Source organism: Netta rufina, assembly GCF_964035555.1.
Source record: "Netta rufina genome assembly, chromosome: 2".
NCBI classification, from domain to species: Eukaryota; Metazoa; Chordata; class Aves; order Anseriformes; family Anatidae; genus Netta; species Netta rufina.
The window spans coordinates 91,993,127-92,010,081 of NC_140124.1; the positions used below are offsets into that span (position 1 = coordinate 91,993,127).

A 16,955-nucleotide genomic window follows, 5' to 3' on the forward strand; every position below is an offset into this window, starting at 1 on the left:
CTCTGACCTAACGCTAGCAGTCCCCACTAAACCATTTCCCTAAGCTCTACATCTAAACGTCTTTTAAAGACCTCCAGGGATGGTGACTCCACCACTTCCCTGGGCAGCCTGTTCCAGTGCCTCACAACCCTTTCAGTGAAGAAGTTCTTCCTAACATCTAACCTAAAACTCCCCTGGCTCAACTTAAGCCCATTCCCCCTCGTCCTGTCACCAGGCACGTGGGAGAACAGGCCAACCCCCACCTCGCTACAGCCTCCCTTGAGGTACCTAAAAAGAGCGATAAGGTCACCCCTGAGCCTCCTCTTCTCCAGGCTGAACAAGCCCAGCTCCCTCAGCCGCTCCTCGTAGGACTTGTTCTCCAGGCCCCTCACCAGCTTCGTCGCCCTTCTCTGCACCCGCTCAAGCACCTCCATGTCCTTCTTGTAGCGAGGGGCCCAAAACTGAACACAGTACTCGAGGTGCGGCCTCACCAGAGCTGAGTACAGGGGGACGATCACCTCCCTAGCCCTGCTGGTCACACTGTTCCTGATACAAGCCAGGATGCCGTTGGCCTTCTTGGCCACCTGAGCACACTGCTGGCTCATATTCAGCCGACTATCCACCATCACTCCCAGGTCCTTCTCTGCCTGGCAGCTCTCCAACCATTCCTCTCCCAGTCTGTAGCTCTGCTTGGGGTTATTGCGCCCCAGGTGGAGGACCCGGCACTTGGCCTTGTTGAACTTCATGCAGTTGGCCTCAGCCCATCGGTGCAGCCTATCCAGATCCTCCTGCAGAGCCTTCCTACCCTCAAGCAGATCGAGTTTCCCGGGTCTGCCCTCCAGCCCTTCTTGTAGATGGGCGTCACGTTTGCTAGCCGCCAGTCAATTGGGACCTCCCCCGATAGCCAGGACTGCTGATAAATGATGGACAGTGGCTTGGCCAGCTCCTCTGCCAGTTCCCTCAGTACCCTTGGGTGGATCCCATCCGGCCCCATCGACTTGTGCACATCTAAGTGCCGTAGCAGGTCACCAACCATTTCTTCATGGATAGTGAGGGCCACATCCTGCTCCCCATCCCCTTCCACCAGCTCAGGGTACTGAGTATCCAGAGAACATCCGGTATTGCCGCTAAAGACTGAGGCAAAGAAGGCATTGAGCACCTCCGCCTTTTCCTCATCTCTTGTAACTAAGTTTCCCCCCGCATCCAGTAAAGGATGGAGATTCTTCTTAGTCCTCCTTTTTGTGTTGATGTATGTGAGATCCCAAAGTTTAAATCAGAGTAGGCTTGAAACACAAAATCCAGGTACAAGCTCTTGCTTCAACAGCCGGGTGGTTAGCAGGGCCAGGGCATGCAAATGAACCACAGCAATGAAACATCTATTGAGCTTTAGGTTGCTCAACAGACTAACCTGAGACTGCTAGCTGCAAATAGTCTAATAAAAACATACACAGTGAACTTTTTCAACTCCAAAATAGCCCACAAGTCTTTGTAGGCTTGCAAGACTTCATTAGGCCAAGAATAGGACAACACAACACCATAAAGACAACCCTCAGACAGCTCTCTGAAGTTGGTAAGGATTATGGAGGTGCGGATAACTATGGAGGACATTAGGGGCCAGAAACTGAGAAGCTGGAACACACCGTACCCGAAGAGCTTCAAATTTTTATGGGTACCATACGGCAAGGCCTAAAAGGACAGGGATCTCCTAAAGAGAAAGCTGTGGAGAGAAGGGGAGAAGCTGTCGTATTCAGAAGTTTATTAACAGGCAGACAACATATGCCAAAATTCCCCTCTATCAGTGTCTGTCTTTTAAATCTAAAGTATTCTATTCCCTTTGAAAGAGGTAAACTCATCAAGGTTTAGGGGTTAGTTAAAAAAGAAGACAATACATGGCATTGGGGTACCCAATATTAAAAGCAACACTAAGAAGTATGAAAATTGCATGAAGAGTAACTGGAGCAAACTGATTAGCTCCAGAATATCCTCAAGCAGCAGCAGTGGTATTTAACACAGATGAATGAAGGGTGGGAGTGATCACAGTACCCCTGTCCGTACTATGAGCACAGACCATAACCACTGGAAACTGGCCTTGATCCTCACAGATGTGGGACCAAACTTCTCCCTGGTCTAAGAGGTGAACTAAGAGGTGAACTAGTCAGAGATTGCCATTGGGCATCTGGGAAAACCAGGCTCTCTCTGGTTTTATTTCTCAGCTCCTAGACTTAGATCAGTTCACTCAGATGACTTTACACAGGATCATCAGGAAAACCTGACGAGTCTGTAAGGGAAGAAAAGATGCTGTGCTCGTATCCTCTTGTGGTCCCTTCCCACCTGAATTAGCCTAGTCCCATGATACAGAGAAGCAGGAAGCTGTAATATAAGGAGAACCAGCATTACTAGTAGATACATTTCACAATCAAAATCATGAGATTTATCATCTGATGGGAAAAAGAATGGAAAATGTTATGCTTAAAAGTAAACAAACTCTACAGAGTTATCTGTCAATACTTCTGGCACTGAGGTATAGATGCTGGAGCTGACAGCTCCTTAGAGAATCATGCTTGCTACATTATTGTATGCTATGAAGTACTGTGCAAGGCTATCTTCCAGAAGCACATGATTTTCCCAATAAACTCTTAAACAAAACAAACAAACAAAAAAATGAACCACTAATCCTTCAATTTCCAAGCTTTTTACATGTCTAATGAAGATAAGAACGCGAGATGGTCACCCAACTGCTTACCACAGTGAATCCTGTAAGTAAGGAAGTGTTTAAGTTACTCTTGAAGTCTTCAATAGATAAGATTGATAATTCAGCATGAGCTGCAATACATTCAATGGAATTTTACATAAGAAGTTTTTCTTCTGCCTTGACCACATATGGAACCCTATTTTTGTTTTAAGCTAACAATTCCTACAACTAGAGTTAAAACATTTTGTTTAATATCTCCAAAGTCACACTACTTACACAGTTTTCACCAATTTTCCAGCAACAACAGATAATTCTCTCTTCCATATGCCAAATCTTTTATTTGGAAATGGAATGCATAAAACAATGAAAAAGGAAAATCTCATTCAATTTAAATATTTAAAATTATATATTCTTTATGACTACTGTATGGAATATGATGGGGTTACTGTCATTGGAAATGCAAGGCAGACGATCAATAAACTCACTGTAAAGTTGCAAGAGTGATTTTTCAACAGCTACATACAAAAATAAATGCTGAAACATCAGAAATACCTAAATATGGTATTCTGGACTTTTAAAAGCCACTCTAGAAGAACCGATGACTTAATTGTTTTGAAATGGCACAAATAAGGGAATGTGCTCTAAGCATCATTTGTATCCAGAAAGTTTTTCACACGTTTAATTACTATTATGAAATAGGAGTCCCAGAATAATTTGCTTAACAGCAAAGACCTTCTTCCAACCAAATCCAAAAAAGGTACAAGATGTAGCAAATACAACCCCAGCTTTGCAAAGACTTATGTGTGTTTAATGTTACCATCAATGGATCTACAGTCCTCCTTATTTACAATTAATGATGTAAAGAGACTTTAAGATAAACATAAGTTAAATATAAGTTGAATATTCACTTCAAGACTCCCTTCCATTGCCAGAAGCATGTAAGAAGGACTTCAGGATAAGATGGACTATAGTCTGGGACTTCTTGAAGTTAGGTGCATTTCCGTATCCTTTTGGGACTCAAGTATTTGTATGTTGAGACTTCTTCAGCATCAGAACTGGATAAAATCTACTTCATAAAGTAGTTAGAGACTACAGGAGTACATCTGTGTTCTTTGAAGTTAATTAATATTTTCAGTCAATGGCAAATTGAAGTTAAATAGTCTTGCACAAATAGGGTGCAATTCAATGAAGAAGCTTAAAAATCATTAGGATTAATCTGCAAACTTATCGACCAAACCAAAATTAGAATTATGAACTAGAATTCTGCCTTTTGGATTTTTTTTTGAATCACATTTTATTTAGTGTTGAAAGGAATGTATTATTTATTTCACTTGCTGTCATTAAGAAAAGTGCTTTTTAGAAACAGAGCCATAGTTTCTAGATATATCTGTGAAGTTTAGTTTAACAATTCAACTTCAAACTGATTATTTGGACTAATACGATAAAAATAGATGAAAATACCTCCCTTAACGACCTGTTCTCATGGAGCATGGAATTTTAATCGTTTGAAAGGAAGGTATCTGTTCTTTACCAGGCTCTTTTCTTCTGCTTCCAGTTAGTTTGTTGAACTTGTATTGTATTTGAGAAAAGCCATTGCACTTGAATGATGTGTTTCATTGTATAAATAGAACAGAGAGAGAGAAGAGAAGGACCAAGGAATTATTCCATTTGAAGCCTGAAAGAAGTGGCCTATTAGGTCACTGAGATACCACATCATGAATAATTTGTGTTAAGAGACTTTCCTAGCACATAACAATGATTTGCGTTACATGAATACCTGCTATGCCAAGAAATCATAAGGTTTGCCAACAATGCAGAAGGACTTATGTAAACTTGGATACATATTGAACGAAATTATGTTATAGTTTTTTCACATCTTCATTCTTCACATCCTAAGACAACTGATGCCCTCTGCCATGTTGTGGGCTAAGAATATGACCACAATTTGAATTTTAACAATTCTTGAGACAGAATCCCATCTGTCTTATCCTTATTTCCAACAAAATTAACTTTAAGCTATGAACTTCAATCAAATGTCTGTTTACAACTTTCACAATAATCTCAAGGATTTCCATTCTCCAACTAGAAAGAGTTGTTATTAGTGTACAGCCCAGTAATTATACACTTTATTTTTGACAGCTTCCAGTCTGGCAGTAACGCTCGACTCTGCTGCAACACAATGGCTTGTTTTTTCACTTTTCATAGTGGCATGGTGCCACACTTCCACTTACCAAATTGTCTTAAAAACACGGATTTGGATATTAATTACAATGGTCTAGACACTTAAGGTTTTCACTGAAGAGAAGCTTAAATGCAGGAAGATTATCTAATGACATCTGGCAGACCGTGGACCTTGTGAGGACAAAACGGGATCTTGAAATAGGAGGATATCAAAACTAGATTTTGGCAATATAGAAGATGTATAGTCCATGTAGTTCTGTAATAAGCTTTAAAAATACTCTTATTAAATAAGTTTTTCCTTCCTTAGACCAGATAATACACGTAACCAGTAGGAGTCCAGGGGTCAGAATATTCTTCAATTCTTAATTATTCTCTATGAGCTTTTTTTTTTGGCTTTTCTTCATAAGATTCTCCATACTCATTCACTCTGCTCTTATCCACAGGATAAAGCCTGGCAGAAAAAAAAAAAAAAATATTAGTTACACATAATACTATCTGCTACCAGAAGGATATTTAAGCAATTCTGTGCTGCTTAATTTTAAAAAGGAATTCCTTTCTTATTGTATTCTCTATTTCAATTTGTGTCCTAAAAACACAAGAGTCTTAAAAATTAGATACAGACACACAAGCTTCTTCATACTAAGACTTATCCAGTTGTCTCATAAAAAGGCTTCCCTAAAGCTTGGCTGGAGTGTTAAGCAATCCAAGTCACTTCTCCAACTCGAATCCAGGTTATAGTCCTTATCAGAAGTTGTTGTACTTTTATTTTTTTTTCCAGAAAAAATACCTTGGAAGGAGACCTATTCTTTTATGTGCAATCACATAAACCTAAAAGTGAAGTTCACATTTAGCATTCTGGTATAATGTGAACTTAGCTTAGAATTCTTGTTAACACAGAGAAATATTTGTTCTAGGGAACAAAAATACACTGTCTGTAGATTAACTTATGAATAATATTTTAATGACTACTGCATATAGCCTTCATCCCCATCTGAATTTACTTAAAGAATCAGAAACTTGCCAGATATTCAAGTCACAAGAGAACCTGAAAACTTGTGTTTCAAACCTATATAAAGCAGTGCAATCCCTCACCAAAAAACATCCTTCATTATCGTCTTGCAATTTGGGAAGTATGCTTCAGATGCAGAAGTGGACAAGTAGCCCCTCGGTGAGGATTAGAAGCCCAGAGCTCTGAAGCAAGTTTGTGAATGCAATTTTAAGAATTGCCTTCCTCTGTCTTATTTCAGGTCTTCATTTCACAGGTTATTGATTTATTTATTTTTTCTCCCCTTTTTTTCCCTCCAAATTGGCAAACTATCTACTGCAAAGGAGGATTGCAGTTTTGGCGAGTATGGGGGGAAGGGGTAACAGAAAATAATTTGTAAGTTCTGTGAGAAGAGGAATTTCTTACTTGACTACATTCTTAGCATGCTAGAAAGGGTCCAGGAATACCAACAGTTATGGGAAGATGTTTTTGCTCCTGTAATTTTATTGAGTATTCTTTTCAGGCTCCTTGCTCTACACTTCCATTTCCTCAACTACCATTATCCAGACCATACTCTATACTAGAAATTCTATCCCAAACTATTTTTTTAGTTCTTAAATCATTAAGACTGTAACCACCTACGGTGTTGAAGAACCTCTTATAAATATTAAAGAAAGGCATACCATCTTTGGTAAAGATAGACCAGGAACACGACATCATCTCTAAAGCACGCCAGCCTATGAGACGTTGGCATTGTGATGATAAAAGCAAATATATCATCAATAAAGGTGTTGAATGCCTACAAATAAAACAAATAACATTTTAATAGGCTGTGAAGAAATTAAATCATCTGTCATACAAAGCTACAGGAAACAGGCTTCCTAGCATTTTTCAGTAGGTACGCAGACTATTTCATGTTTATAATGATATTTGAGGGTTTTGCTGGAAAACTATTGCAAACTTTAAAACGCTTTCCTTTAATGAAGGCCATACTGTCAAATCCAGAGCACACCACTACAGCTACAAGTGAAAAGGAATTAAGTCTGCTTCAGGTAAATGAGAGTACTACTAAGCTAAAGGAAAAACATGGATTTAACTCCAGTGAAATCTTTAAAAGAAACTGGCAAAAAGTCTTTATGCAAATTATTTAAGACTTACAAAATGTTATAGGTCACCTTCATTTTCTGTGGGGAAATTGAAATTTGTGTAAAAACTGTTCTTAAGCACATTAACTTGGCAGCCTTGAGATCTTAAAACATTTCCAGCGCTCTCCTGGAAGCAATCATCCACGCCTTATCTGAGATGTAATTTTCTACACCATTTCCCCTCAACTAGGCATACTGTAGGCTCTATTTCTGAAGCAATTATAAAACATTTTCTCACTGCTTTTTCCTGAGTGAGAAAGTTTAAATTCACAGCCATTTTCTGGGAAAGCAGCACAGAAGCTCTGAGCATGCAAAGATGCCAATATTTTGACAAAGAAGGTAAGTGAAACAAAGAGCAGGGCAACTCCTCTGGATTGGTTTCTAGTCTACAAGGAAGGCTAAAAGTGAGTTCTTACAGTGTACCAGTTCCAGTACTCATCAGATGGTGCAATAACGTGATTCAACTCATTAAAAACATTAAAGTTCAGCAAAAAATGTTTGCTAACCCAACAGTGAATAATCTCATCACATCAGTCAATCACAGGGCTTCTCCTTTCACTGTTAGCAAGCTGTTACTCGGGCTTCACTGTACACGAATCCATGCCACAAGAAGGGAAGAAAATCATGTATTCTCTAACCAGAAAAGGACTTGCTCCTGAAAATAAACTCGTGTCTGTATAATGAAACACAGCATCAGCAGAACGCTAGGGTGTTTCACAGGAAAAAGTTGTGATTAGTTTCAACAGGCAAGTTGCCACTGACAAGTCAAAACAAATTCATCAATCTAAAGTGATCAAAGAATACGGATGGCACTTCTCAAGCCTGTGCAAAGATTTATTGTGGAAAAAAATAAAAAAAGCTTTGCAAGTTGGAAAAGTAGGCCTTTCCATGTTAGTGATCCTACCACGATGAAAGGAAGAAAAGGCTAAAGCCATCCTCCTTCAGGCATTAGGCAGTCCTCAAAAGCCAATGAAATTGAATACATCAAGCAGCTCATCTAACAGTAGTTAATCTAGCTAGTTTTCTTTTGGGATTACTTCATTTAAAGGTACACGTCATTGAAGTATACAGGGCATAAACGTAAAGACTACAGAAAATGAAAAGTTAGAAGGATTTTCGTTTTTGCCAAAGTCTTATAACAAAAAAGTCTGAATTAGGGAAAAAATCCTCTTATTTCGAAAACAAAACAAAAACACAAATAGAACAAAAACAAAACACCACCAAAAGTCCCAGAAAAGACCTCAGACTATTCTTTCTAAAGAAAAGTGCAGAAGAGAGGAAAGAACTTTAAATTTCCACTAGGAAAAAGCCAATCACTCTCTCCAAAGCCCAAGAAGTTGAACATAATTGAAAACATCATATGCTTTTTTTTTTTTTTTTTACACACACAAAAACTTTTGTTATAGATAGCTCCTGGCATCTTTTAACTGGAACCATAAACACTCTGTAAGAAAAGGCTGTTCAGCAAGAACATTCTGCTTTGAAGGTTGTTGTCCATTGCTTGAACACTGTCCTTTTGTTACCTATTTAGCTGCTGCTGTCTCCGCTCAGTTACTGTATTTTGTTGCCAATTCGGTACTGTGAAATTACTTCACTAATATACCTTTTAATTCCCTTTATTGAAAGGCATGCTAATTTGCCTAGAATCTGCCTAAAAAACTAGATGTTTATTTCCATATTGAATACTATTTAGTTGCTATTTTGCCATCAGCTACATTTCAATCTGTTTTTTCTTAGATGCCTCATTATTCCTTAAAAATACTAAGGCATCAGAAATTCTGTCTATTGCTGTAGGCTCACAGAAGTGGAAAAGCTATGAAAGGTACTTTATTTTATTTCTTTTGCCTCAGATTATCTGTTCAGAACTGGACAGTGTCCAGAGCAGCTCTTAACGCTTTCTTTTAAAGTTCTTATGTTCTGGAGAATTGTAATACATTGGCACAAATGTGTACGTTACTCCAGTCTCTGGTGGTTCCTGGAGCCTGCCAAAATAAGGTTTCTTAGTGGTCCTATCTGTTTGTTGAGAATTAAGCTTTGTTGATATAACCCCTCTTTTGATGTAATGATGTATTAAATTGAGACAGGTGAGAGCAGAGAAAACAGCATTACCTACATCCTAGATTGGATGAGATTCCCATTACATGGAGGTCATTATGTAAAACTGAAATTGTTGTATTTTTTTTAAGGACAGTTGCAAAAAAACATTGTTTTTACAGGCAGTTTAGTTCTTAATACATGAAGAAAAGCAGTCATGGCCTTAAGCTGTGTATTACTAAGCTGATCCACACAAAAAATCATTTCCATAGTGACAGCAATGGCCTTCAAACTAGAGCTTTACTTACTTTGTATGTGAAAGCCTTCCATGGTAAGTGTGCAACAGATTTCATCTAGGATTAGAAAAATATCAGTTAGTAATAAAGTCTGGACAGAGAGACTAGAGAAGTTGTCTTTTATTGCTTTTCAATCTCACCTTGTAATTTACAAACAGCTGGGGCAGCATAAAGAGGAATCCAAAAGCATACACTCCTAAAGATAGAATATGGAAAAATTTATAGACATACACCAGAAGTACACCACGCAACTATACTTTCACGGTTAGAGATTTACACATAATCCTAAAAAGAAGATGCATCTAATCCTTCTGTTTCGATTTTTCTTGGCTCTTCTTCCTTTCTCAATCACTGTGATAGTTTTGGAACCTACAGTCAAGTTATTGTTGTATTATATTACACTGATCTAGCTGATATCGGTGACTTTTTATCTTTGAGGCTTGGCCTCCATTTGAAGAAATATGAATAGTACAAAAAAAAAAAAAAGTAAGAAAGGACTCACCGTTGACAAAGCTGTTAATCAACCAGGAATACCAGCTACAAACAAGAAAGGCAGCCCAGTTAGTTTTTCACCTCAGTCAAAAATACATACCTGTCATACATCCTCTACATGGCAGTATGCTGACAACTCCAATAAATGGATACGTTGTAGATTGCTTTATGCATGAACTAAATACCTCACTTCTCCCTTTGTTAGGAAGGGTTCCAGTGAAGCTGCTATGTTTATCAGTGCATCCAACAGTTCTGGAGAGCTTTATCAACTGCTTTTTATACTTTTTCAGAATATTGTAAGACTTCTGCACACTGTCATCAGGTAACGTTGTGCACTGAACATTGTCTATATTTAGCGCTGTATTCTAAATAAAGACATATGTAAATAAAGACATAACACTGTAAGGAATTAAATTTCTGACAACAAATATTGTTCAGTGCAAACCACTATAGTGAGCACTTTAGTAATAATAATAAAAAGGTAAATGCAAGAAATCTGCATTTTTCTCTCCTTAAATCTAACAACCCCTCCCCAGATGTTCAACAAGGACAACCTTAGCTCCATCGTTAGTAGTTTACAGATGGTCCAAATTCCCTACTTCTGCTTGCAATAGTAAGAACAGCTAATAATCGTGATGCCCAGATTATATTATTTAACTAAAACTTGCACTGCTGCACTACTGACTTAATAGCAACCTTACAGCCGCAGCAGCATTCCACTAATTCACAAGCATCTACAAAATACATCACAAAATGCCTGCAAGATTAAAGGATAATCCACTGTTAAGAATCCATCACATTCCCGTACAAAGAGATTTAACAGCGATAAACATCCTATGACTTGTCTTCACTTCAGGCTACAGCTCCCAGAACACCTGGCATATAGCATTTTGCAGTACTGAATGAAATTAAGAATTTTGCAGGAGAACCAGAATTTTTCAGTGCTGTTATATTTGTCAACTTCTGAGACAAGAACCTTTTGAAAAAACTATTTTTCTAATAGCCTGGAAATTGCCCCAGTTTCTAGTACAAGTGCTACAGCCCATGTAGACAGCAACAGTTCATTCTTGTTATTTTAAGGTACTGCTCACTCTCCCTCTCATCGCTTCTGGGCCTAAAGACTTTGAAAAACATGCCTACACAGCCATCACCATGCTTGTGTTTGCAGATTTTTTTTTAAAAAACACAAAGTTTCATGGCTATTTACTTGTCTATATCTCTCCAATACAAAATGAACTAGATACATTATTTTGAGTGAAAGTGGACAGGAGTTTCACCTTTTCCTGAAATGTGGAATCTTCAGTATTGTACCACAGTAAGCTCATGGCTCTAAGGGAGCACAGGTTCCTTTTTTAAAAACACTTTTGCTTGTTTGGATTCTTCTCATCATACTTAGGAACAGAAGAATCCCTTGGTGAGAGCACATAATTTTGGGACAGTTTTTGCTTCTCTCCATTACCGGAAAGGTTCAACCACTGTACTTCTCTCTCCTGTCACTTTATCCATTCTTTGAACATTACTAGCAGCCTTCTTCTTCCTCTCCTGATTGACAGCCTATGCAATTAGCAAATTGCAATTGCAATTGCCTATGCAATTTACTGAATACTACAGTAATATCAGATTAGTTCTGAAAAAGCACAGCCTGTTTCATAGTTTGAAACAGTTTGTAGCTTACAGGATGTTAAAAGACAGCTGGATTTTAAAGCTTTAGATCCTATAGAATTTTTCAATTCCTAGCTTAGAAATTCCACAAACAGAAGTAACTGATTTCTGCATCCCATCATCTCCAATTAATTTAGAAAAATGGGAAGTGTTTCAATCTTGTATAAGACCCTTTACAGATTTACAGTACCTTTTGTATTTGACATTCAGCAAGGAGTAACCTGCACCTCCGATACACAGTGGATAGAGCAAATATGACAAGTACTTCATAGCCTAATAGACAAAGAAAATAACTCATTAGTTTACATTTTATATACAGGAAATTTCTCATGGCATTAACTGGAAGACAGACATGTATTTTTTTTTCCTGTAAATCTTTTTGCATTTTTAAACGTTTACTATTATTTTCAATCTGCTTCTAGTTCAAGAGATGGCAAAAATTCCAATGCTCAGCTCATACCACCAAGGACCTTGAAGCATAAGCTGCAAGAGGCAGTACGAAGATCGATGTAAGAGTAGCTTAACACCAGTATTGCTACTCTACGTTCAACTCATTCCATCAGCATAAGTACAAATACTGATTTTCAAATCTGTAATGAAAATACAAAAATTGTAACCCTTTAAGACACTTCTCTTCAGACAAGTCACTTCCAATTCTATTTCTCAGAGAAATGTTTCAATCAGATTCTAGCTTCAACCACAAAAGTTATTCAAAATTTCTGGTCACTGTTATGAATGCAACAATAACCTATATCTGAACCATAGATCAAACTAATGTCATAACTTCTAAGTCTTTCCAGTACAAAAAACAGATGGAGTTCCTTAAATCTGTGTAATTTTGAGACGCTAGAGGGAAGGGATGCCATCCAGTGGGACCCGAACAGGCTTGAGAGGTGGGCCTGTGTGAACCTCATGAGGTTCAACAAGGCCAAGTGCAAGGCCCTACATCTGGGGCAATCCCAAGCAGAAATACAGGCTGGGTGGAGAATGGATTGAGAGCAGCCCTGAGGAGAAGAGCCTGAGGGTGTTGGTTGATGTGAAGCTTAAGAAGCTCGACACGAGCAAGCAATGGGCTCTTGCAGTCCAGAAAGCCAACATATCCTGAGCTACACTGACCCCACCTGGAGCATTGGGTTCAGCTCTGGGGCCCCTAACACAAGAAGGGCATGGAAGTATTAGAATGAGTCCAGGAGAGCCACAAAAATGATCAGGGGGCTGGAGCACCTCTCTTACAAAGGGAGGCTGAGGGAGTTGGGGTTGTTCAGCCTGGAGAAAAGGTGGCTCCGGGGAGACTTCATTGTGGCCTTCCACTACCTAAAGGGGGCCTACAGTAAAGCTGGAGAGGGACTCTGTCAGGGAGTGGAGTGATAGAACAATGGATAATGGGTTCAAACTAAGAGAGGATCGGTTTAGACACTACAAAGAAGCTCTTTCGAATGAGGGTGGTGAGGCACTGGCACAGGCTGCCCAGAGAAGCTGTGGATACCCCATCCCTGGAGGTGTTCAAGGCCAGGCTGGATGGGGCTTTGGGCAACCTGGTCTGGTGGGAGGTGTCCCTGCCCATGGCAGGGGGGTTGGAGATAGATGATCTTGAAAGGTCCCTTCCAACCCAAACCATTTTGAGATTCTATGATTCATCAGATAATTCTGCTACTTCTTTTTCTGATGATATAAATTGACCATGGTGTCTGTTCCATCAAGATAAAAAAAAAAAAAAGAAAATATTATACGTGTATATACACTTGATACGATTGGTCAAAACATGACTTCCCCAATCTCAAGGTAGGTCCATGCACAAACTGTTATTATGTAACTCCTGTACAATTCCTTTTATAACAGGAAGCCTACTTTCTGAATAATAGAAGAATTTAGACATCCCCAAGCAAAATGGCTAAACATAATTATTGAGAGGAACGTGAAGACAATTTTAGGGGATCAAAACGTCCGACTATCACAAAGCTTGCAAGAAGTCCAGCCAACTTAAAAACAACGCTCAGGAGGCCAAAAGGACTGAAGAGCAAATTTCCAATGCCTGCCCCCCCCCCCATCTTCACTTGTAAAAATAATAGATGATGTCAAACAGAACTCAAAAATGTAGGCAATCCCAGAAAAACTAAATATATTCTTCACATCCGTCTTCAAGACATAGTTATTCATATATGACGTATTTATGACATGACTAAATATTAATCTAAAAATTATAAAGATGAGTCATTGTGAATTTTTGTTTTTTCAAGCCAAGGAGATCTGATGATTAAAGAGCAAAATAAGTCAATCAGAAGACCAGATATATCCAGATCTTTGGTCTTTATAGATCAGAAGTCCTAGGATTCCCTCTTACCTGGGCATCATATTCTTCGGTTTTCTTTTCAGAGTCATTGTATGTACCAAACTGCAAAATACATAAAATGTATAATTAGTCATAGCTGGGGGGAAAAAACATTTGCTGTTTGACTCCCAATCCTGAATTGGATTTTATTTTACAGCACGTTATTGTGTTTTGAGCACGCAGATGCTTTTAAGTGTTAGTATGAGTGCTAACCAATTTCTGTTTCCAGACTGAAATAATATTGTTCTTAATGACCTAGACAGGCGATTCAACAGTGTTCCTGTAGTCTTATAAACATGTCAAAGTCTTATAAAAAAAAAAAACAAAAAAACCCACACATTTCCTTGAACAGGAACAAGGAGCAAACAGAGCAATCAGCTGCTTAAGATGTACAGACATCAAACAATACAGAAGTCTGTTCTTCTTCCAAAGTAAACACTGAAGGTTGTACAATTGTTTTTTGTTTACATTAAAAACAACCAACCAAACAAAAAACCCCCAAGGAACTATAATCTGCATTAATTCCAATCCCTGCTGCCACAGCATGTCCTGCAGACAGTCTTTAGACTTAACCTGTTACCCAGAGGATTTGGAGAAGGCTGCCATGTCCCCTGAACATGTGACAACATTCATTAGTTCCACAATGGAGAAGTTATGCCCACAGCTTCATGGAAAACTCAGTTCCTTAGTTCAAATCACAGTATTAGTTAACGAGTGCCTTTCCAATGCAGTTGTAGTAGCACAGGTCTATATGTCAAGATCTAGCAGGACTGACAGAGGAATTCTGAGATTTCTCAGATCACAAATACATACAAACTGCTGCTGCTTCTACAGAATCGATCGTAGAAATTCCTAAGTTTGAAACTATTCACCCAGTTTTTATATTAAGCCATCCATAAAGATAAGATTTACACTGGAAGCTTAAGCAGTTTTTAAAATCTTCACATCACTGAAAGCCAAGCCGCACAGTACAGTACTCTACAGTACCTACTCTAAGAGGCAGAAATCTCAACAGTGGTAACTGTTAAACCAACGAAGTACCTGAATTTTGGGCCATATGCCTTGCCACTTGACTGTCATTTTCAAAGCCTTCTTCACTTTCCAGAGCTGTGATTAACAAAAACAAAATGTATACGTAAAGAATTGCCCAAAGGAAATTCTTATGCAAGATTCATAAAATCAGAACCAAGACCCTAGAATATCCACTGTAAGCACCCTGTGTGTATAAAGCAGCAACAGCCCGACTGCAGCTCAGTCTGCATGTCAATACCAACCACATGCTGCATCACCAGACGAGTACAGTATTGTGGAACTGCACTATTAAGTCCCCACATCAGCTGAGGTACTGCAAGTGAAATAACAGAGTCCTTCCATGGCATCTGGACTGCGGTGCCTTGGTGGGAGTCAGCTGCTCTCAGCATGCACCTTAGGGAAGGTGACTGGAGAACCCTCCAGTAACCACCTGCCAAGTAATTTTTTTTTTTTTACATAGCACCACTGTTTATAGTTTTGCAAAAGCTTATTTTGTCTTATACACAAGTTTTAAGGGTTACCTTGTGGCTTTGTATTCAACAATTTAATTGCTATTTAAAAATTCAGAACTGTTTGGTGTTCACAGGGGCTATGTGCAACTACAACAGATGCATAGTCAAAAAAGTCCACCAGAGAGCCCTGAAATTGTTTTTAAATACTGAGAAATAATTAGATCTTCGAGCAGTGTAGGTAGAGGTCTTCTATTACCCTTAGTGCTGACTTTGTACCTCACTGCACATAGGCAGGCTCCTAAGCAGTATCTCTAGCCCACTGACTGGACACGGCCTGCTGGAATAACACACACAGCCATTAGGCCCTCCCTCTTCCTTTTTCCCCAAGCACCTGAGGCATTGCCAGGGAGAAAACTGCAGACCTGAGGCATTGGCACATGGCCTGCCGACACAACCTTTCACATGTGTAAACATGCCTGGTCACAAGTGCTGCATATCAGCTGATGTGACAGGAAGGAACCTCAGCACAGCTCTGTGCTTGGATTCCACCGTACCAGCTGGTCCTTCCCAGAAAAAAAATGATGCTTCCAGCTTAGTCGTTTGATAAAGGGACACTGACTCCTCTACCACTGAAAGCCACCTGAACAATGCTACTAAGACACCATACTACTGCAGTGTTTTAATACCAACTACTTGAGCATTTCTTTTCCACAACAAGCTGTGACATACTCTGCTAAACAATACTGGAAGACTCCAGACACAGGTGGTGGATGTTACTGAGAATATTGCTACTTGGCTCTGGAGTTGTAACAACTCACCTCAATCACAGCACCAATGCCGGCTGGGATCAGTACCAATAAACTTGTTTGTTCATCCAGAAGGAAAAGAAATATTACTACAGTACTAAAGCATCGCCAAAGCACTAGATTGAGAGAAAAAAAAAAAAGATATTAATATTTAAATGAAGAGTTGAGATGACAGATGACTGTTGGCCTATTTACTGTAATTCTGTCCTAAGCAGTTTAAGCACGAACTTCTGTGGATACACATCCTGATATATCAAGCAGTCCTAGAAGCAGGCAGTGATCTATATATCTAGACAGATAAAATAAAGAACAAATACTGAAAAAAAAAAAAAAAATCTTTATCCCAAAAGATGGAAGGAAAATTGTCAATTCAACAGTGTATTTGTACTACTATGATCTAAGTTTATGAAAGCTGAAAGGCTGTGAGATGACGGCAGTCTTTGAACCTCACACAACTAATTTGATGCTTGCAAATTTTAAGAACAGTATCTTACGGTTATTTTTCAGATTTTGCAAAATCCTGACTGCTTCTAAATTTCCACCAAGTAATTCTTGGATTAAATAGGGACTGGGAAGAGGAAAGGCTACAATACATTCAAACATCAACAATTATTCTGCACTATTTCAGAGCAATTGCCTGTCATAGTTTTCACTCAGGGCAAGAAAGACATACAGAAAGGTGACTAAAGTTTGCTAATGAGAGAATGGAGCCACCAATTACTGAAGACTGACACTTTGATAATAAGATTAGAAAACCCCTTGCCATTCAGTCTTTCCGATTTGACTTTACTCACTTATTTAACTGGCATTTAAAACTTAAATCTGAAATTCTCTGGTAGTTACTACAAGGAAGACACGGGACTTGTAGGA

General features: G+C 38.9%; 1 protein-coding gene across 1 annotated transcript in view; it reads right to left on the reverse strand.

The window, feature by feature from the left end:
• Positions 1–2,863: 2,863 nt before the first annotated feature.
• The window catches only part of CLPTM1L (CLPTM1 like), a 29,391-nt gene continuing 15,299 nt past the window's right edge, over positions 2,864–16,955 (reverse strand). Inside the window, exons 9-17 of the mRNA XM_084306897.1 lie at positions 16,098–16,201; positions 14,837–14,902; positions 13,808–13,858; positions 11,657–11,739; positions 9,815–9,849; positions 9,453–9,508; positions 9,325–9,369; positions 6,521–6,636; positions 2,864–5,303 (exon numbers count right to left, since the gene is read on the reverse strand). Of these exons, the coding sequence (XP_084163023.1) occupies positions 5,219–5,303; positions 6,521–6,636; positions 9,325–9,369; positions 9,453–9,508; positions 9,815–9,849; positions 11,657–11,739; positions 13,808–13,858; positions 14,837–14,902; positions 16,098–16,201 (641 nt within the window). The 3' untranslated portion in view covers positions 2,864–5,218. The remainder of the gene's footprint in view (positions 5,304–6,520; positions 6,637–9,324; positions 9,370–9,452; positions 9,509–9,814; positions 9,850–11,656; positions 11,740–13,807; positions 13,859–14,836; positions 14,903–16,097; positions 16,202–16,955) is intronic.